Here is a 17,062-nt window from a genome sequence, read left to right as displayed (position 1 = left end):
CCTGATGGATATCTCGATCAGGAGCCTGAATCACAACAGCAGGCTGCTCCCGTAACAGGGGGCCAGGCTACTCGGGAGAACATATGGGGAGCACTCTGCCCGGTCGTGTTTTCTGCTTCTAGATCGTACTGGGTGTCCCAATTTGGATTTGTGTCATTGTATTATCCACACATGCTCGGCTCTCAAGGCGATATTTATGTTGTATGGAAATCGGTGACTAGCGCGTTATCAACAAACTCCACTTCCTGTGTATAAATGATCAGGGGAGATGTAGTGGTATTCAATAACGGGAATGACCTTCCACCCTCGAGACTGAGGACCCCTGGGAAGGTCACTGTTGTCCCATTGTCTCAGAGTCCCTTCATGTGTGAACAACGCGTGTCACGGACATATGCGTGCTATATTTTTCAGGTGGTTATAAATGAAAGCGTAGCGGTAACCGTAGAGGGACAAAGTCTGCCAAGTGCTTTTGCTGGCTTAAAAGGATTCGCGAATGTTCGCTTCAAGTTGGATGTCCAGTCTGGACTCTGCATACGCTATCATTTACGCCTCCACAAGATCTAATCATGCATGAAGGCTCCATCAAACTTGCGAGCGCTGGCATATCGGAAATCTCGAGTCTTGCATTATGGAGACAAGATAGATAAGTTTAGGGTGCACTGTGTCAAGATACAACTATCGACGTCACTCTCGTACGTACTCTTCCTTTTCTTTTACATACGCAATCACTCTTCGTTACATGTGTTAGACACGTTCTCCTTTGATTCTCCGTCTCAATCAGCGTATTAATACCTCTCCCCGTCGAATATCGTCCTCTAGTCTTTGACTCAATACAAAGTCCCATCCCCGTTCCTAATCCGAGCCTCTCGATTCGTCATACACTGCCATACGTCGAAGGCGAGATACGAATCCTCATGAAACCTAGGGACGATGCAGTACTTGAGGTGATTCTAAACAAATACTCTCTTAGGCCTCAGCCACGGACGGGAACCTGAACGCACAATGAACCACCGTACACGCATCTCAAACAAAGAACTTTTACCATGGCGCCGCGACGGCGAAGTCAGTCGTCAGAGGATGCACTTTAGCCGACGAGGTGCTGTCGCTGTTTGTCACAAACGAGATTGGTGAAACATAAAGATGAAAAAAAAGGAAAAACCTTTCATAATTGGATGAAGGACGGAGAAGCGAGAGGACTACTTGGTTAGATGCAATCGTGCTGCAAATAAAAGTAGGTCATGCGTCTGAATCAGAAGTCGTAACGAGAGTCCTGACCAGATGCATGCCGCTTTTGAAAGGTCAGCGACATGAAGTCAGTGAAACCATGGGCACATACCAGGCGTTCCGAAAATAACATTCATAATAACTGACGACACGGACTGAGTAGGCGTTTGCAAATGCAGCGAAACAGTCTTACGATTCAGGTTCAATCGATTCAGGACCTACAAAGTTTAGTCTGCGACCACCCTGTCTCACAAGAAGGAACACACCAGTAGGATAAGGTTCGCTAGAAAATTGATGATGAAATATACCACCCCTTGTTTCACGAGCGTCTTCCATAGCGTAGAAGACGATGGCATCCTCAAAAGTCCAATAACGGTAAAGACCAAAAGTGCCAAATCATATAACATGACTACACTCGAGGTATTCATTATCACGTATCCATTGATCATAAATGCGACATGCGTACCATATATGACCACTGCACTAGCATATGCGAGATCGACAAAATTGATCACGCACACCCCGTTTATGGTGGATGCACGAGCGGTTGCCAGGACTAAAAATAGTCAAAATAATCACACTAGAGGGCAGCAAATACGCACAAAGAGTGAGCACTGTCCAATGACCTAGTGATAAGAGGATTAGCAAAAGACACAGCAGGTAATTGGTCTTCCAAATCAGCCACCTGCACATATATACCATGAGATCGAATATGGTACAAGAGATAATCATGAGCGTGCGTTCTGATCATTAAGTTTGTTGTGGAGCAGCCGATGGCGACGTTTGTACAGAACTAGATGATATGAAGGTAAATCAGCAAAATAGTAAGTACTCCCGTGCTCACTATGATTACAAAATTTATGCCTAAATTGAGGTAAGCCTCATCGACGAAGATCAAGTCTACAAAACACTCACTCTGACAATCAACGCCTGTGTAGAAGGGACTAGATTGCACCGCACTGACAAGGGATGTCAGTACGCTTGTCGCTTTCTATCTGTTGGCTTACTGTAAAATGATTGCAATCAAGAAGCTGAATCTGGCGGTTATGTACGAGAGCTGGGCGTGTGTAAGTGGCAAGCGTTCACTTCCTCGAGAATGCGCACCAAAGGCCATCGAAATGGAAGCTGCCTCCGAAGTAGTGCTATCTCCACGTGTGAGGAGCGTATATACTCCCAGCTGCAGACGCAGACACAGGCTAATTGGTGTCACATTTAAGAGCATTACAACGCGCAGCACTCACCCGTATAAACCAAGGATGGCATACAACAATTGTACTGAGAGCATCCCCAATTTTGCTTCGAGGTCAGGATCGTTCCAGTCCACCATGATGAGAATTGGATAGATCAGATAGGTGTACGTTTAGTGCGTTGCGGGAATGACACCCTGTCGACTAGAAAATTTCCCGCTTATTCAAGGACGACGAGCGGAGTAGCTACATACATACGAGTCTCCCACACTAACGTTTTCAACCCTGTGGCTCTGCGGTAGCCAATCATAACAAGCACTCAGGATACCCATGTCTCCACACTTGCGACCCTGAAGCTTCGCCTACCTCGGCCCTGGCGCATTAGACCACAATAAATGCGTCAGTTAAAGGTCAAGGATGTATAATACGGTCATACCTGTATTTGCCTTCGTAAGTGCTATAGACCGTGTATTCATAGGAGTAGCGTGTGCAACTAGCAGAGCATCTTGGTGGAAACACCCACATCCCAGCTTGAGCGTCAAAGACAGGGTCAATGCAAAAAATAAACACGAGTTTATTAAAATTGACAGGGAACTGTAATTTGTTACTCAAAGGCAAGTAGAGTTTTTGCACTGCATTCACTCCACAGAGGGGGGGGTTTAATCATGTGAATAGGGATGTCATAACATTCAGAGCTCGAGGTAGATAACGTTAACTTGACATTTTACCCAAGATAGACGTGGATTGGCACGCCTCAACGACTCTCACTTAAATTGATAATAATTGAGTACTGAGTAGTGACACATATGGGTTAATAATTCTCACTTACTTGATACCAATGGGCAATTTACTCAAGCTCTTATGTCTTCTTCCTAGATGTGACTATTAACATGCCTATTACTTTCTCATTCGTTACAGTAGCCAAAACCCACCTTGACCGTTCAGTTCGCGGCTACAATCCACATTAATCATTGACCGGGAGACATGGTCTTGTAGCCTCCCAAACATGCGTCGTAGATCAAGGCGCAATCGATTTCCATTCCGGGTTCAATTGGTACGATACACACCTCCACTCAAACTGTACTCCAGTCGCTTGCGTGGCGTATTGGGAAATGGCTGAGATACCCGTTACTGCGAACATTGACTGTAGCATTGAACGTTGAACTTTGTGAACGGGTTTGGATAAATCAATGCCAACTATCCCTTCCCACATTCGCCGGCCCCAAGTCTATTTTCAAGTACATGCGATGGTCAGCATGAAAGTTCATTTGGAGAAGGCTGCACTTTACGTAGTTCCCTCCTAGGTATTGTTGCTTGTCTCCTTCGGTACTGCAGTAGAAATGGCGGTGGGTTGAAGAGTTGCACGTTTTCCCACCTGTAGTGATGTTGGGGGTGACGGTAATTGTCATGAGCGTCTATGAAACACAAGCCACGTGAAAGACACAGACCTCCACAGCAGCAAGGCACCCGCGGTCCTTCACCAAGACCACCTCCGTGCTCACTGCTCAAGACGACCAGCCATCCACCAGGATGGCAGAGCAATTCATCGTTCCAATCAAAACACCTGTTAAAGAATTTGAAAGGACCGTGAAATCTGAAAACATATAGTGGCAGCGGAATGCAAGGTGCTTCGTCTGTGGGAGAACGGTCTTGTGTTGAAGAAAATGAAGGGGCAACGCGATGAGGTGGAGATACTGCTAACGGCGGTATCACTACCGGACAGGCAATTGATAGCAAGCGATGGTCACTACGGAGACTGGGGACGGAAGAACCTATCCATTCTGAACCAAACACCAACCAAAGTTCTCAACCCTTGTATCAAATCGCTTGACTTTTCCCCAGATGCGGCTCCATGCTGGCGACCGGTGAGGCAAGACAGAGCCGTGGAGTACACGAACATGGCAGGAAATCAAACGTGGTCTAGGTACCTTTTGCTTTGCTGCTCGTTGCGATAATCAAATTTGAACCAAATATATCGCGGAAGTCCAAGCTCGATTTATATGTAGTGACTCGGGCCGATTTGTCATCATCGGGGAAACTTGCTCTCGTCCCCACTGTCAACACTATGCCCGCGCCCACTCATCCTTTCCGAAATACAGAAAGCCTTCTCGTTGTCATTCCGGACGATGGAATTGACGTCGAAGCAGAAGCACGATTGTACGATGAGTTGTGTGACGTTCGTTTCTCCGCTCTTTCAATACCGTCCAAAATACTTAACTGACCACCATCCAGGATCAAGTGTCCATTCGCCCATCCACCCGGCCCAAATCTCCTCAGGGACCACCCTCTATTTTCTCGCGCGACATTTGGCTAAACGACAACTCAGGCACGAGTCTCGCTTTTGCCCGAAATGTGCATATCGCGGGGTGGACGAGCGTAGGTGATAAGCTAGGTGGAGCTTATGTCGTGTATGACTGTGTGATCCGCACAAAAGAGGTTCGCATACCTTCTATGTTGTAGTTCAGATCCGAGGTGACCGTAAATAGGGTACTACTATCCACGCACATAAGCGGTATAGCGATTTCGTGCTGTTGTACGATGCTCTGAAACATTCATTACCTGTGCGTCTACCCCTCGTTCTATTTTAACAAAATCTCAGTACTCAGTCACCCGTCAGAAACATCAACACCATTTCATCCCAGCCCTCCCCCCGAAATCTCCCTTTTCGCGCTACCGAGCAGCTTTCGTCGATCGTCGCCGGAGACAACTACAATACTGGCTCTCCGCGGTTCTCCTCCACCCCGAGATTGGTGCATGTCAGTCTGTAAGGTGGTGGGTTATGGATTAGGCGTCTATTATGCATGGTATTTTGCACGCGGAGTGCTATGAGCTGTGACGGTACGGACAATATCTTTCTTTATTGTTGTTTATTTCGGATACTACCCTACTTACGACTTACTCTGCCTATGATATATCCATCAGATTAAGCACGCTCCGCTGCGCTCGTCTCCGATACACATGGTTCCAAGTGTTCGTTCACCAGCAACCAAGACACCATGCAAACGTGCTGCAACTCGTGCTCTTTTCTGCCCGATTTCAGACCCTTGATTCAAAAGTTTGATGGATGAAACAATAACAGGTCTCTTCTCGGCTCCTGGATCAATCTGCTCCCGGTTCACAGCTCGTTGGCTGGCGATTGCATATCAGTATCATCGAGTTAGTTTCTTGATATTCGAAGTATTGAGTCCATTCGATATTAATGTTGTTCAACACCTGCCATGACTATCATAGCACCAGTAGAGCTCGTTGGGTCATCTTTAAAGCTGCGGCGACGCAAGTTGGACACATGTGCCAGGTGCTTATGATAAGAGCCTCATGTTTCGGGCGTTTGATCATGTGGTGAAGCATCAACAAACACCCAGGTGCCCCTCTGTGGCTCCACTCGCTATCCTTCTCCTTTTGTCCACCTCGACCTCCAGAAAAATGGTACAGTTCATTTCAGGTCTCTCACCCGTTCGAGCGTTTAAAGATCATAATGGAGCAGTACTCGCAGTCGCAGTATTCCCTGTAGACGACGTATGGGTCACAGGCTCGTACAACAAGATGGATCCTCTATCTGCGAGGACTTCAAGATAGGGGTAGTTTTTGAAGAACATGGTAGGGCATCGCAGTGAGGTGTGGGGAGTGGCGATGGGAGCGGGGAGATCATCACCTGGCACGGAGAAACTGGAGACTCGCTCACCGAAGCCATGTAAGCCGACTCCAATCGAATTTACACATTGACATTTTCTCCAGGATCAGACGGAGTTTCGTCACTTGTTCACTGGATCGAAATACGAAGCTGTGGAGTAAGGAGACGTGGCTGATACCACTACTACACTCGATTGGATCTCCATGGCAAGGAAATCTAATCCAGTGTAATAGTGACGTCCGCTGCGTTGGAGTGCGTTCGATATTCGCCATCTGGTGAGCGCCTTGCGATTGCAACGGAGTCCGGATAGTGATATCGAGTTCATATTAGATACTATGATACAACCACAAATCCCTTTCACGCTCAGCTGTGCGTTTTCGCAGCTATTCGGGTGGGATCTCGAGACATTGTGGCCAATCGCCAATAGGCAACTATGTCTTGCGCTCGTTCGGACTGGCAGACTTGCAGAAGCACTCGAATCGTACCGATCCATGATAGATGCGAGTAATGAAGTTACGAAGGCCAGCTTATGTGCTTGATTCTCTGGTGAGTCTTTTTAGTAAATGTCACTCATGCTACGGTCCCCGATCGCCTTTCACTGAGCTCTCAAGTAAGAATGCAAGACGCTATATGCCACCAACGGACATACGGTGACAGTCCTCGCCCCGGAGATCTTTTGTGCGATTACGTCGATATTTCATGTACTTGTTCCCGAGTGGGGTGACTGAAAACAAATCACTTAATATTAATGTTTACAGACCATGAGACCTCGGCGGCGGCGGCAGATATCATTTCCTTCACCGTTGATCCATTGAAGTCCAAAGTTTAAGCCATCGTTCGAGAGCTAGTACGCCCATAACACGTGTTCCTTTCACCTGCACCAGGTGGCTCCACTTAAACTGAACCGTAAGCTTCGGAATCATTTCCTCCTTCATTTGCATATGCCACCATCTGAATGATCCGTAAGATCTAGTGTGTATGGCTCTCGATCTCTATCCGGTCCTTCGAGGGTCAAAATATTTGAAGGCCATGAGTGAAACATCACCTCCAAAGAGAGGCGTATCATTATCATGCTGACACGAATACAATACGAAGAAGACCAAGCATAGATGCAGACCGATGGCAGTCTTGGTCGATTCTCTTAACAGAAGCCAGGCAAAGGTGGTGAACCAGTAATATATGCCGATCCGCGACTGTCGTGCCGGTATCGATGTGCTGCCGAACATGAGGTCTGACGTAAGGGTACAAAGCAGAGTTCGAACAGCTGGTTATCGACTATCTTCAATACAAATAACCCCGCGACCGTCCGAATCTGCAGTAAGAATGTCCCAGGGAATAGAAGTTCGACATGTCACCGGACTGCATGCCACATCTATGGTTATGATGAACTTAATCGAGGTTCAAAATGATAAGGAACAGCTAGGATAGCTTCATCAATAAGCTTTCCTGGAACGTGTTAAAGAGTTATTCGTGTCGTCGTTATAACAGCGCGTTCTAGACAGGCCGTAAACATGCAGGAAAGAAGCGTCCTGCCTCGGGACATGGAGAATGACAGGCTGTTGTTGTGGTATGCCGGTGGCCGGTGATGAGCTTGCATAACGGTCACCAAACATTATGCTGTCCACGCTCAAATCTTGATGTTGAGTTGGATTTCTGGTCGAAGGGTTGGATCCACCATATTCGATAATGCTATTCAACGTCGATCATGCCATGAGGAAAGCTCATTAGCTCATTTGGAATGCTATGGTACCAAGGGACTTATGATAAAGCCTCATGCCTTGAGCGTCTGATCGATGTTGCGAAGCAGGATAAAATGCACGCACCTCTACAGCTCTACCCACAATCATACCTCTACCAAGTCCACTTGGAGCGTGCTCGACACCATCAGCCTCCAGTCAAATGTCACAGCTAACTTACAACCGCACCCAATCGACAGTTTAAAGATCATGAATCCGCTGTCACTGCAGTCGCAGTTTTCCCCGACAGACAACATATGATCACCGGCTCAAAAGATAAGATGCTTCATCTGTGGGACTTGAAGACAGGTGTGGTGTTGAAGAAAATGACGGGGCATTGCAGTGAGGTGTTAGCGTTAGCGGTATCACGAGATGGGCAATTGATAGCAAGCGGCGATTGCAACGGAGAAGTCATCACCTGGCACAGAGAATCTCTCGCCTGGGTGACCCAAGCCTCCATCAGAGCCCACTCCAGTCTAATCTACACGTTGGACTTTTCTCCTGATGGTATCGTACTGGCAACTGGTTCAGGCGACTCCACGACAAAGCTGTGGAACACAAAAACCGTGACGCGGCTGCTCCAAGTACGCCAAGTCACTACGTGTAGTAGTTCGGTCCGCTGCGTTCGGTATTCCCCGTCTGGCGTACTTCTCGCAATTGCAACACAGAGTGATATCGAAATTTATCACCCAGACACTAGGCAATGCATCGCACAATTCAAGGGCCACTCACAATACAACATATCACTCGTGTGGACGCCCGATGGTACGCGCCTTATTTCAGCGGGAAGTTATGAAGATCCTAGCATACGAGAGTGGGATGCATCGACCTGGGAGCAGGTCGGTGATCCCTGGACTGGTCATGCTCACGCTGTCTGGGCCATTGCCATCCATCCTAGTGGCACACTCATCGCCTCCGCATCTCATGACAACCATGTCCGCCTCTGGTCGTTGTTGGACCGGCAAACCATCGCCATCTTCCTGCACTCCAGCGCAACGGAATGCGTCACCTTCTCGATGGATGGCAACCTCATCCTCAGCGGAGATGATAAGCACGTTTCAGAGTGGGAAGTACCCAAGGATGTTTTGCCGAAGGATGCTCTCGAGGAACAGGCAGCAAAGGTACTATCTCCTTGATTTCCTGGTCCTTCATCATCTCATCTCGCGTCTTTTTGATTCAAAGGCTCAATGCCCTGATTTAAAGGCGTGTTTCCAATCTTAACTCATATAACACAAGTCGAGCATGCCACTACCCTCATGCAGATCTTGGCTATCGACAAGACCATCCGTAATGCATGCATCACGGGGGACTTGACTACCGCCGAACAATTGCTCACACAAGAGATCGACGTCGATGCTAACAGCTGTACCTCCTATGCCAACCGTTCATTTGTTATGGCGCGACAACTGGGATGGGACCGCGCACTTCATGATGCAAGCAAGGTGAGTACACTGCTACCGCTCCATCGTGTCCCCCTTAACGATGATCGTGACATAGTCTATTAGCATTCAGCCTTCATTGTCAGGCTATATCTCCAAGGGCATCGCCCTCTGCGGGAAACAGCAGGTCCGAGAAGCGATGACAGAATTTGACCTCGCATTCACGTCCACCGACGGAGATCCAAAGACGACGCAATTTCTTTTCTTGATCAAGGTAGGTAAATCTTCGATTCATATTCGATCCTTCATTAGAGGCTTTCAGGCCATCGCATTGTTCAATGCAAATAACCATGAAGAGGCGATGCATTTCGTCCAAGAGCTAACTGCCCGTCCTAATGCCGATCCTCTCGCTTCTCGTGTCGTGGAAGTAAGTATCATACGCTTGACCAAGCCCAGGTTCGTATACTCACTGGTTTTTCCGTGCTTCGCACATCAGGCATATTTGCGAGTTCAGCTGGGAATCATTGCCATGGATAGCGCCCTTTACAAAGAGGCTGTTGACCACTTCACTGCCGCTGTCAACGCTGGCGCTTTCTTTTCTAAGTCGGACATTCATTCTATGTACGAGGGCTTTGTCGTGGTACGTTGATATGACTCGATACAATCATATCTGTCCATGCTCAACCGCGTGCTTGTGCAGCTTTTCGGTTGGGACCTCAAGTCCTTGTGGCAAACTGCAAACCAGCAACGATGCCATGCACTAATTCGGGGAGGTCAATTTGGAGCAGCACTCGAATCATATCGATACATGATGGACATGAGTGATGAGCCCACAAAAGCCATCTTCCTTGCTTGGATCCCTGGTAAGTCACGGTCTTTTAGTACTGATGTCGCCTGTGCTACGATTCTTACTCGTGTTACCCTCAGCTCTCAACGAAGAATGGAGGTAACTCTACATTGCTAATGGAAATGCTGCCCTCGCAACGAGTGGCTGCTCATGCATCTTGAAACACGGAAATTGAGTAGTTCTCTTCTGTACCTTGACATTATTAATACTCGTACACGAGTTGCCCTTTGTACTCGTATTGATGTAGATGCGGAGGGCACGGTATAATATGTTTCATTGGCTCCACTTCACCTATACCAGAAGCGTTCGCCAAACAATCGTTGTCAACCAGTGGAATGCCTTGATTATGTGCTGGTAGGGCTGTTATGGAAAGACGGACTGGAGGACATAGTACCATTTCGGTGTCATCCAGTCTGGAGAATGCATCTCACAGTGCTCCAAATATTCCGGGAAAAATCCCAGTCTACTATCACGGTGATAGTCGACCCGTCTGCTATGAGGTTTTGGGGTATCAGGTCGCCGTGTGATAAAACGATGCCCATGTCAAGGGGAAACAGGGAGAAGACCTCGTCTGCAAATGTTGGAGTGCAGAACAGCAAGAGTACTTTACAATATTACTCCTTGATGAATTCGGCAGTGTTATCGAAGGTGGCGACGTTATCGGGAAAGTAGGTATTACGATATGGGCCGCCTGCCACGGATCCTAGCGTTTATGACTTAACAGACCGCAACTCCATCAAGATCCCCTTGAGCTACAAATCAGTTCTAGATGCAAGGGAGATACTGAATTGCCAATTGCGATAAGCCGGAGAATGAATCAGCCTTCCATGATGACGAGCATTCGAGGGACGCTTGCATACTACGTAGCCATGTAGTCTTCATGACGGTGCCGGAAACTACGTACTGAATGTTACAAAATAGATAGTGTTGTTAGGCAGCACTCGGGCGAGAGTTTTGCCAACCAGTTTGGCAAAACTGGTTGTGCCTGGTCCACGGCAGAACTCACGCAAAAGGAGGGTGACAGAACCCCAGGGTATCCGAGAGATGTGATTGAGATCTCTGATAACACAGTTTGAATCCAGGGGAACATGAAAACTGACGTCCCTAAAGTAAGATAGTGCATGCTGGTGGGCGCCCCCGGGGTCTTGAAGCATCCTTCGCGTGGACACCTCTGCTCTCGACTGAGCCTCGCCATGCAGATGACCTTCTTGCTGGTCCAGAGCGTATCTCGCCTGATAACATTAAACTGATGAATTTGCAGCTCTCAAAGAGTTGAAAAGGTGAGGGTGACGGATGGGATGAGGCAATATTGATGTCATCGTTGGGAATGTCGTACACTTAGTCCAATGCATAGCCTCGGCCCTCGGCCCTCCTAGAGTTTTGCCAGTTTTGCCGGTTACAACCGGCAGAACTAAATCCAAGTAGTTCTGCCCCCTACACTAATCTGAATAGAGTTCAAGTTGTTAGCCTTGTTATGTCTCCATGCAGTAACCAGGTTAGTGATTAGGACTCTCGGACCTTGATATTCTCTGTCCAAAATTTGCAGACATGCCATGGCCTTGAACCGTTCGACGTCGATGCAGGAAAGTTTCGTATCGCCAGATAAATCATGTTTGATATCTGCAACATAAGCAGTGTATACCCTGACACGAAGAAAATAGTGTATTACTGTAGCGACTATACTTTGGCGCACAACGGCTGTATTCACCAAACAATAAACATAATAGATCGTCCATCCGTCCGTGCCTCTATCGTAGACGAAGCAGTCGTGAGCGTCATTACCAGAATCTGTTACTATCCGGAGGAAAACTCTGCGCCATACGCAGCATCACAACGTTCGAGGTCAAGCTCGACCACTGTAACGAGACGCTCGTCAGTTTTGTACCAGCAATTAAGCTACAGCAGCTCTTACCCCATTCCCGATAAACACTTCAGATCTTTGAGCTACCAACATATCCAACGCTTGCACCACAAATTTCTGTTCCCATGTAATGTCGAGATCGCGGCTGCTCTTGATCTGGGCCCAGTTCCCAGAGTTCCGAAGAGCCTCCTTCAGCTCCTCAACCCAAGCGACAGCGCCATTGGTCATGATGTAGACATGCGTCAGCGGCTCTTCCGACTCGACGCGCACTTGTACGACTTTCTGGACGATTTGGTCGATTGTGGGAAAGCACCGTTGCATATACATCTGCATGTTCTTCTCGGATGTCTCGCCCCATCCGCCATCAGTGGGCCTTTGGAACCTGTCGGAGAACTCAGGGAACAAATTGAACGCATTCCAGTTTGATGACCATTTGCCCAGGTGGACGCAGTGGTCCTGGAAGTCACCCCTTCGCACGTGTAGCGCTAGGAGGCCAGGTATCGGGGCTGTGTAGTTTTCCGTGACAGCCGAACCAGAAAGCCCTTCGAAAAAAGTAGATTTCGCATTCGGCACAAAGATGTGGCGATTTCGTCTGTATGCATCGTGTATCAAAGGCGACCACCCCCAGTGCGTGGATACCGGGGAATCCTTGAGGTACTTCCATATGGACAACATTCTCTCGTGTCCAAATATCCTACGTGAAGTCTGGCGTCTCCCACTAGTCATCCAAAGACGATATGTATGACTCACCAGTACTCAAAGATTGCATCACTCTTCGGGTCGATTTCCACACACGGATCCTCAATCGAGTTAATTTTTTCGAGCCACTTCTCAAATATATACGAAGCTGGCACGCTTTCATCGAATCGCATACGATCATCGTTCACTTCGGTCACATGAACGACTGTCGGATTGGGGCAGACTTTGTTGAAGAAATCCTTAGACACTGCGCGAGGAGTGGTGTCACCAGGTGGCATTTCACCACCCACGATGATGCCTAGAACAGTCAGTCAATGGTGTGTATACGCGGAAATTGACCATGTTGTACTTGCCGCCTAATAGTGCTGTCAGGGGAATCCGAGAGGGAATTAAATGCCCATTATAATCCGTAAAGAGTGTACCATCTGGCCTCCAGATGTAGTCATCAAAGACAAAACTACACGTCATCGAAAACCAAAATCAGGAATGTGGGAATCAAGAGAGAGAACGTGTAAAGGAATAGACTGACGAGCGTCCTGTGGTATGTGCAAGCAGCGCATTCATCACATAGTCTTGCATCACATTTCCCCATCCTGAGCCTGTGCACGGTCAACGCGTGATGATTCAAATTAAAGAAAGGATCACCCACTATGTGCATGATTGGCTGACCAAAGATATTTAACATCCTTGCTCGTTTCGTACTCCTTGTAATGCCCCAAATTTTGCTCCCGCTCTCGATAGTCCTCGTACAATGGCGGTAGGTGATCAGTGAAGTAGTTCCGCACAGTTTCACGGTGATAAAGTATTCCAGGGAGCACGAAACACAATACGATGGCGAGGAGCAAAAATCGTATACCACGCTTCGTCAGACCATAGGATGGCATGGGGATGGAGGGAGAAGTCCTTGAAGATAAGAGTTGCAAGGTGTACCAGGGAGTCCAAATAGTCCAAGAATGTGAGTATACGGCAGGAGACGTAAGGAAGGTCATGCAAAGCTTTCTAATTAGAATGCCGGACACGCTGCGCATCGTGCGTTCATCTTGATCGTTTCGAATTCGCACAGCTCACGTTCACTGCGGAGCCCTAACATTGCAACCCGGTTTCTGATTCGGATCAGTCGACCTTGGAGTTAATGAGGCTGCAGCGTGGCTGTTATATTGTATGGCCGTTCAACTTTCGACCGCAGCTTTCGACACTCACGCTGAACAACGTAACGCGAGTAGTGCGTGCATATCGGTTTCCAAAACGAGTTTGTGTTCTAATTCTGAGTGTTGCCATAAATAATCAGAAATAGTTCCGGTTCTTGTGGAAAACTGCCAAATGGCGCATGACCATTGGCTAAAGTGATTCTAATGATACAGCATGTACTTGAAAAATTCCTAGACCATACTTCGTTAAGAGACAGTGCCAGTGATCAAGAAAGTGTCAGTACGTAAGTAATACATATCAGAAAGTTCCATCATGATCGTGCGCCCATCCGCCTCTGGAGGTATTGCGCTCTTGCCCTCTCCATCGACTCTCTGAGTTCTGGACTCTGCCAGGCACTCACATCCTCCTTGAAGCTGCTTGTAACAGTAGCGCAGACGCCAATATCCATCGAAGATTCGCGAGCAATCCGACGAGGTGTACTGGGTACTGACAACCTTGAGAAATTTTGGCGATCAGGAGAAAGGTGTACAGCATCGCCAACAAATTTACGCTTCCTAGGTGACGAGCTCGGAGAAGATGAAGTAAAGGCCGAGTAGGATGGGGGTTGAATGTTACGGGGCTGATGTGTTTGGCGGAAGGAACTCCGCCTGGACACAGATGGACCAGCGGCAGGTTGCTCTTCCTCCCAGTCACCTGAACCATCATCCACCTCATCCTCTTTCGCTTCACTCATGACCACAACCTCCGTGTTTAGAGCTCTGTGCCCTTCTTGTATGAGTCTAGATAGTCTGTCGCCGATCCAGTCCATTTCGTCAGCCTCAGGTTCGTCCTCCTCTTCATCTTCGTCTTGGTTTACATGCACGAAATCAAATTCTGGGGGTGGATGAGCCATGAGGGTAGGGGAAACACTACGTGATGGGGTAACCGGTCGACCGCGAGCTCGCACCCTGCGGTGTCGTGTGCCGGAACGACGAACAGAAGGCGTTGAGCGAGGCTTGCGCGATTTCGGAGTAGGAGGGGTAACTTGAATATCCTTGTACTGAAAGTATGTCAATGACGAGACAGTGACACACGCCAAGCTGTACATACTTGTTCGGGGACCCAGTCACCCGGGTGGTATGGTGGTGGTAGTGGTTGTATTCTTTCTTGTTCCTTGCCTCGGTCCCGCCAGCTACGCTCAATAGTGATAAGTAACATTAATATCGAACTGAAATTCAGCACTCACAGGCGATATACAGTGAGACCAACAGCAGTCCCGATAAGAGCAGCGCTCAACGCTGTGGACACGATCGAACCTGCGAGAGTGCGACGCCGCTTGGCGGGTGGTAATTCTACATCTATTTCAATAACGATGACGAAAGGCATGAATGAAAGTGGGTTGAAAGATGAAAGTAAAGAAGCAAGAGAGATGACTTCAAAATATAAACCGCAGCCTGCGCATGGATAACACATGGCGTGCGCATGGCGCGGGTATTGCTTGCGAAATATGTAATGCTACATCACGGATGATTGAGACACACCTGCAAACATTTCTTCAACAAATTCCTGTTCGGGCGCTTCATGTGCCATATCCCTGTACTTTGCGGGTGTGTCGAGATAACCTCGAGTAGATGCGGCGCTTGTGGCGGCTTGGCTGGGTTCAGAGATAGAAGGCACCCAACCGCGCTTACGGTTTAGTGGTACAAATGATGATAGTGATGGTGACGGTGATGCACGGCGGGGAGGAGGAAATTGGGTGCAATTACGTCGAGAAATAGCAGATGCAGGATCAAGCCGAGTATCTTTCCTGTCATTCCGGGACGGTTTTACTGCCGATTGAGCGGTAAACGGATTGTGAAGACCCGGTACGCGAAAACTGAATGTAAATGGGAAAGGCATAGCAATTCGTGACACACAGATCATAAACCAGAAAGCAGATAAGTACAACAGAAAGGCAAGGAACAGGCCTGATGTCCTCGCACGTAAGTATACGTAGAAATCAATGGCTGCGCCTGCGAAAGCTAAGTAGAAAGGATTGTTGGTTGCACAATCCACCAACCGCCATGCCTGGGAACAATTGACAAACAAACATTGCCTTTTTCATGTAATAAACCCCTATCAATCCCGGCAGTTGGCAGGATCAAAGTGCGAGAGGTTAGTTCAATTGATCACACTTGGTACTCTAAGTGATTGAATCTAGTCGTAATACATGCCACACATAGCCCTGGAAAAACTACTTCTGTTCTTCACATCACCTCCTGATCATAAGGTTAAATTCTACCGAAAGTCATGTCCGAGATGTCCATGGAATGTAAAATGCACTTTTGCCTGAGATTAAACATGATACGGAAGGAAAGGACGGAGTGCATGACTGCCGGGAATCTACGTTACAGCATATCCAGTCTTGGACAGACGTTAAGAAACGGACGCGATGCATGTGTCAAAGAAGTTAGTTGTAGCATGGCTGTTTCGTTGGAGTTCCTAAGTCGCCATACCAGAAGAGGTATCTGATCACTCACTTAAATGGCGGACATGACTACCACGTTCGCTATAGATACGACCGTATTACGAAGTTGGTCATTCGCGATCATTTGAATGCAGTCATGAAAGGGCTTAGGCAGTAGGCATACTATATGAAGAATAGAATCACGATACAGCGACATCAACAAACCACTCCCAACGCCGGTCATTTGCCGCGAGTACACCCTGGCGTGAATCAGCATGAGAATGAGGACCACTGATGAATACATAAGTTGACAGTGAAAGACATGCCAATAACACAACATACCAATCTCAGTTACAACCAGTATTAGGAAAAAATACGAATAACGCATTGGCACTTTTGTTTGATGAGTCCAACTTACATAGCGGCATCGTATAATGGGAAACATTGATCCTATTCTCCATATCCGAGTACAGACAGACATAACCTGACATGACCGATACGACTGCGAACAAATCATATGTCAAGGTGGACGAAGAACTGGGTTTGAACAGACAAATTTTGGAGGACCCTTGCCGTGCCCCACTTCGACACCCACATATGGAGTCTAACCTGCAGGTAGCACATATGAACGAGGAATAATTGTTCAAAACAATTTTATGTAGTACACCTCTTTGTCCGTTGTCACAAGATAGTCATAAGCCTGGCACAAACTCGTCAAGAGAGGCGATCAGTGGCTAGCATTAACTTGCAAAGATGATCACGCCGGCAACTGGAAAGTGGATAGCAATCAGTAACGTGAGATGTCGATCTTGCAGGGTTCAGTTAGTGATCTTTCATATACTGTTGTGGCACCGATCAGATCGTCATCTGGCCAAGTGCAGACTCACCCTCGATGTATGCTCCTGAAACACGTTGGTCATGAGC

At 47.7% G+C, this 17,062-nt stretch overlaps 4 protein-coding genes across 4 annotated transcripts; 1 reads left to right on the top strand and 3 right to left on the bottom strand.

Moving 5' to 3' along the window:
- Positions 1–1,003: 1,003 nt before the first annotated feature.
- DFJ58DRAFT_820494 (uncharacterized protein) lies at positions 1,004–2,551 on the bottom strand (the record flags this gene model as incomplete). The annotated part of the gene is made up of 11 exons (XM_041391969.1): positions 1,004–1,105; positions 1,160–1,219; positions 1,324–1,366; positions 1,418–1,442; positions 1,491–1,702; positions 1,827–1,909; positions 1,965–2,017; positions 2,129–2,183; positions 2,232–2,281; positions 2,329–2,401; positions 2,466–2,551. The coding sequence occupies 11 exons, from the start codon at positions 2,549–2,551 to the stop codon at positions 1,039–1,041; spliced, it is 807 nt and encodes a 268-aa protein (XP_041236553.1). The 3' UTR covers positions 1,004–1,038.
- A 1,897-nt stretch (positions 2,552–4,448) lies between these two features.
- DFJ58DRAFT_200453 (Phox-like protein) lies at positions 4,449–5,355 on the top strand. The gene is made up of 4 exons (XM_041379200.1): positions 4,449–4,587; positions 4,644–4,847; positions 4,898–4,972; positions 5,029–5,355. The coding sequence occupies exons 1-4, from the start codon at positions 4,477–4,479 to the stop codon at positions 5,197–5,199; spliced, it is 561 nt and encodes a 186-aa protein (XP_041236552.1). The 5' UTR covers positions 4,449–4,476; the 3' UTR covers positions 5,200–5,355.
- A 6,237-nt stretch (positions 5,356–11,592) lies between these two features.
- DFJ58DRAFT_820454 (uncharacterized protein) lies at positions 11,593–13,760 on the bottom strand. Its single transcript, XM_041391968.1, has 6 exons — positions 13,214–13,760; positions 13,094–13,163; positions 12,918–13,021; positions 12,616–12,862; positions 11,917–12,559; positions 11,593–11,860 (listed from the first exon to the last, which is right to left on the bottom strand). The coding sequence occupies exons 1-6, from the start codon at positions 13,590–13,592 to the stop codon at positions 11,783–11,785; spliced, it is 1,521 nt and encodes a 506-aa protein (XP_041236551.1). The 5' UTR covers positions 13,593–13,760; the 3' UTR covers positions 11,593–11,782.
- A 41-nt stretch (positions 13,761–13,801) lies between these two features.
- On the bottom strand, positions 13,802–15,718 carry DFJ58DRAFT_820451 (uncharacterized protein). The gene is made up of 4 exons (XM_041391967.1): positions 15,234–15,718; positions 14,939–15,044; positions 14,803–14,884; positions 13,802–14,752 (listed from the first exon to the last, which is right to left on the bottom strand). The coding sequence occupies exons 1-4, from the start codon at positions 15,613–15,615 to the stop codon at positions 14,024–14,026; spliced, it is 1,299 nt and encodes a 432-aa protein (XP_041236550.1). The 5' UTR covers positions 15,616–15,718; the 3' UTR covers positions 13,802–14,023.
- Positions 15,719–17,062: the final 1,344 nt, after the last annotated feature.

Source organism: Suillus subalutaceus (genome assembly GCF_016647625.1).
Source record: "Suillus subalutaceus strain FC151 chromosome Unknown DFJ58scaffold_216, whole genome shotgun sequence".
In the NCBI taxonomy this organism is placed as follows: domain Eukaryota; kingdom Fungi; phylum Basidiomycota; class Agaricomycetes; order Boletales; family Suillaceae; genus Suillus; species Suillus subalutaceus.
Note: the sequence above shows the minus strand (reverse complement) of the source record. Positions and strands in the feature narration are given on the sequence as shown.

Coding starts and splice junctions, on each gene's coding strand:
- DFJ58DRAFT_820451 (XM_041391967.1), bottom strand. CDS start 15,615: ATGATCTGTGTGTCACGAATTGCTATGCCTTTCCCATTTACATTCAGT. Junction 15,045..15,233: donor TGTTGAAGAAATGTTTGCAG/GTGTGTCTCAAT, acceptor AAATAGATGTAG/AATTACCACCCGCCAAGCGG. Junction 14,753..14,802: donor GTGACTGGGTCCCCGAACAA/GTATGTACAGCT, acceptor ACATACTTTCAG/TACAAGGATATTCAAGTTAC.
- DFJ58DRAFT_820454 (XM_041391968.1), bottom strand. CDS start 13,592: ATGCGCAGCGTGTCCGGCATTCTAATTAGAAAGCTTTGCATGACCTTC. Junction 13,022..13,093: donor GCACATACCACAGGACGCTC/GTCAGTCTATTC, acceptor GATGACGTGTAG/TTTTGTCTTTGATGACTACA. Junction 12,863..12,917: donor CCTGACAGCACTATTAGGCG/GCAAGTACAACA, acceptor TGACTGTTCTAG/GCATCATCGTGGGTGGTGAA.
- DFJ58DRAFT_200453 (XM_041379200.1), top strand. CDS start 4,477: ATGCCCGCGCCCACTCATCCTTTCCGAAATACAGAAAGCCTTCTCGTT. Junction 4,848..4,897: donor GTGTGATCCGCACAAAAGAG/GTTCGCATACCT, acceptor GACCGTAAATAG/GGTACTACTATCCACGCACA. Junction 4,973..5,028: donor CTCTGAAACATTCATTACCT/GTGCGTCTACCC, acceptor GTCACCCGTCAG/AAACATCAACACCATTTCAT.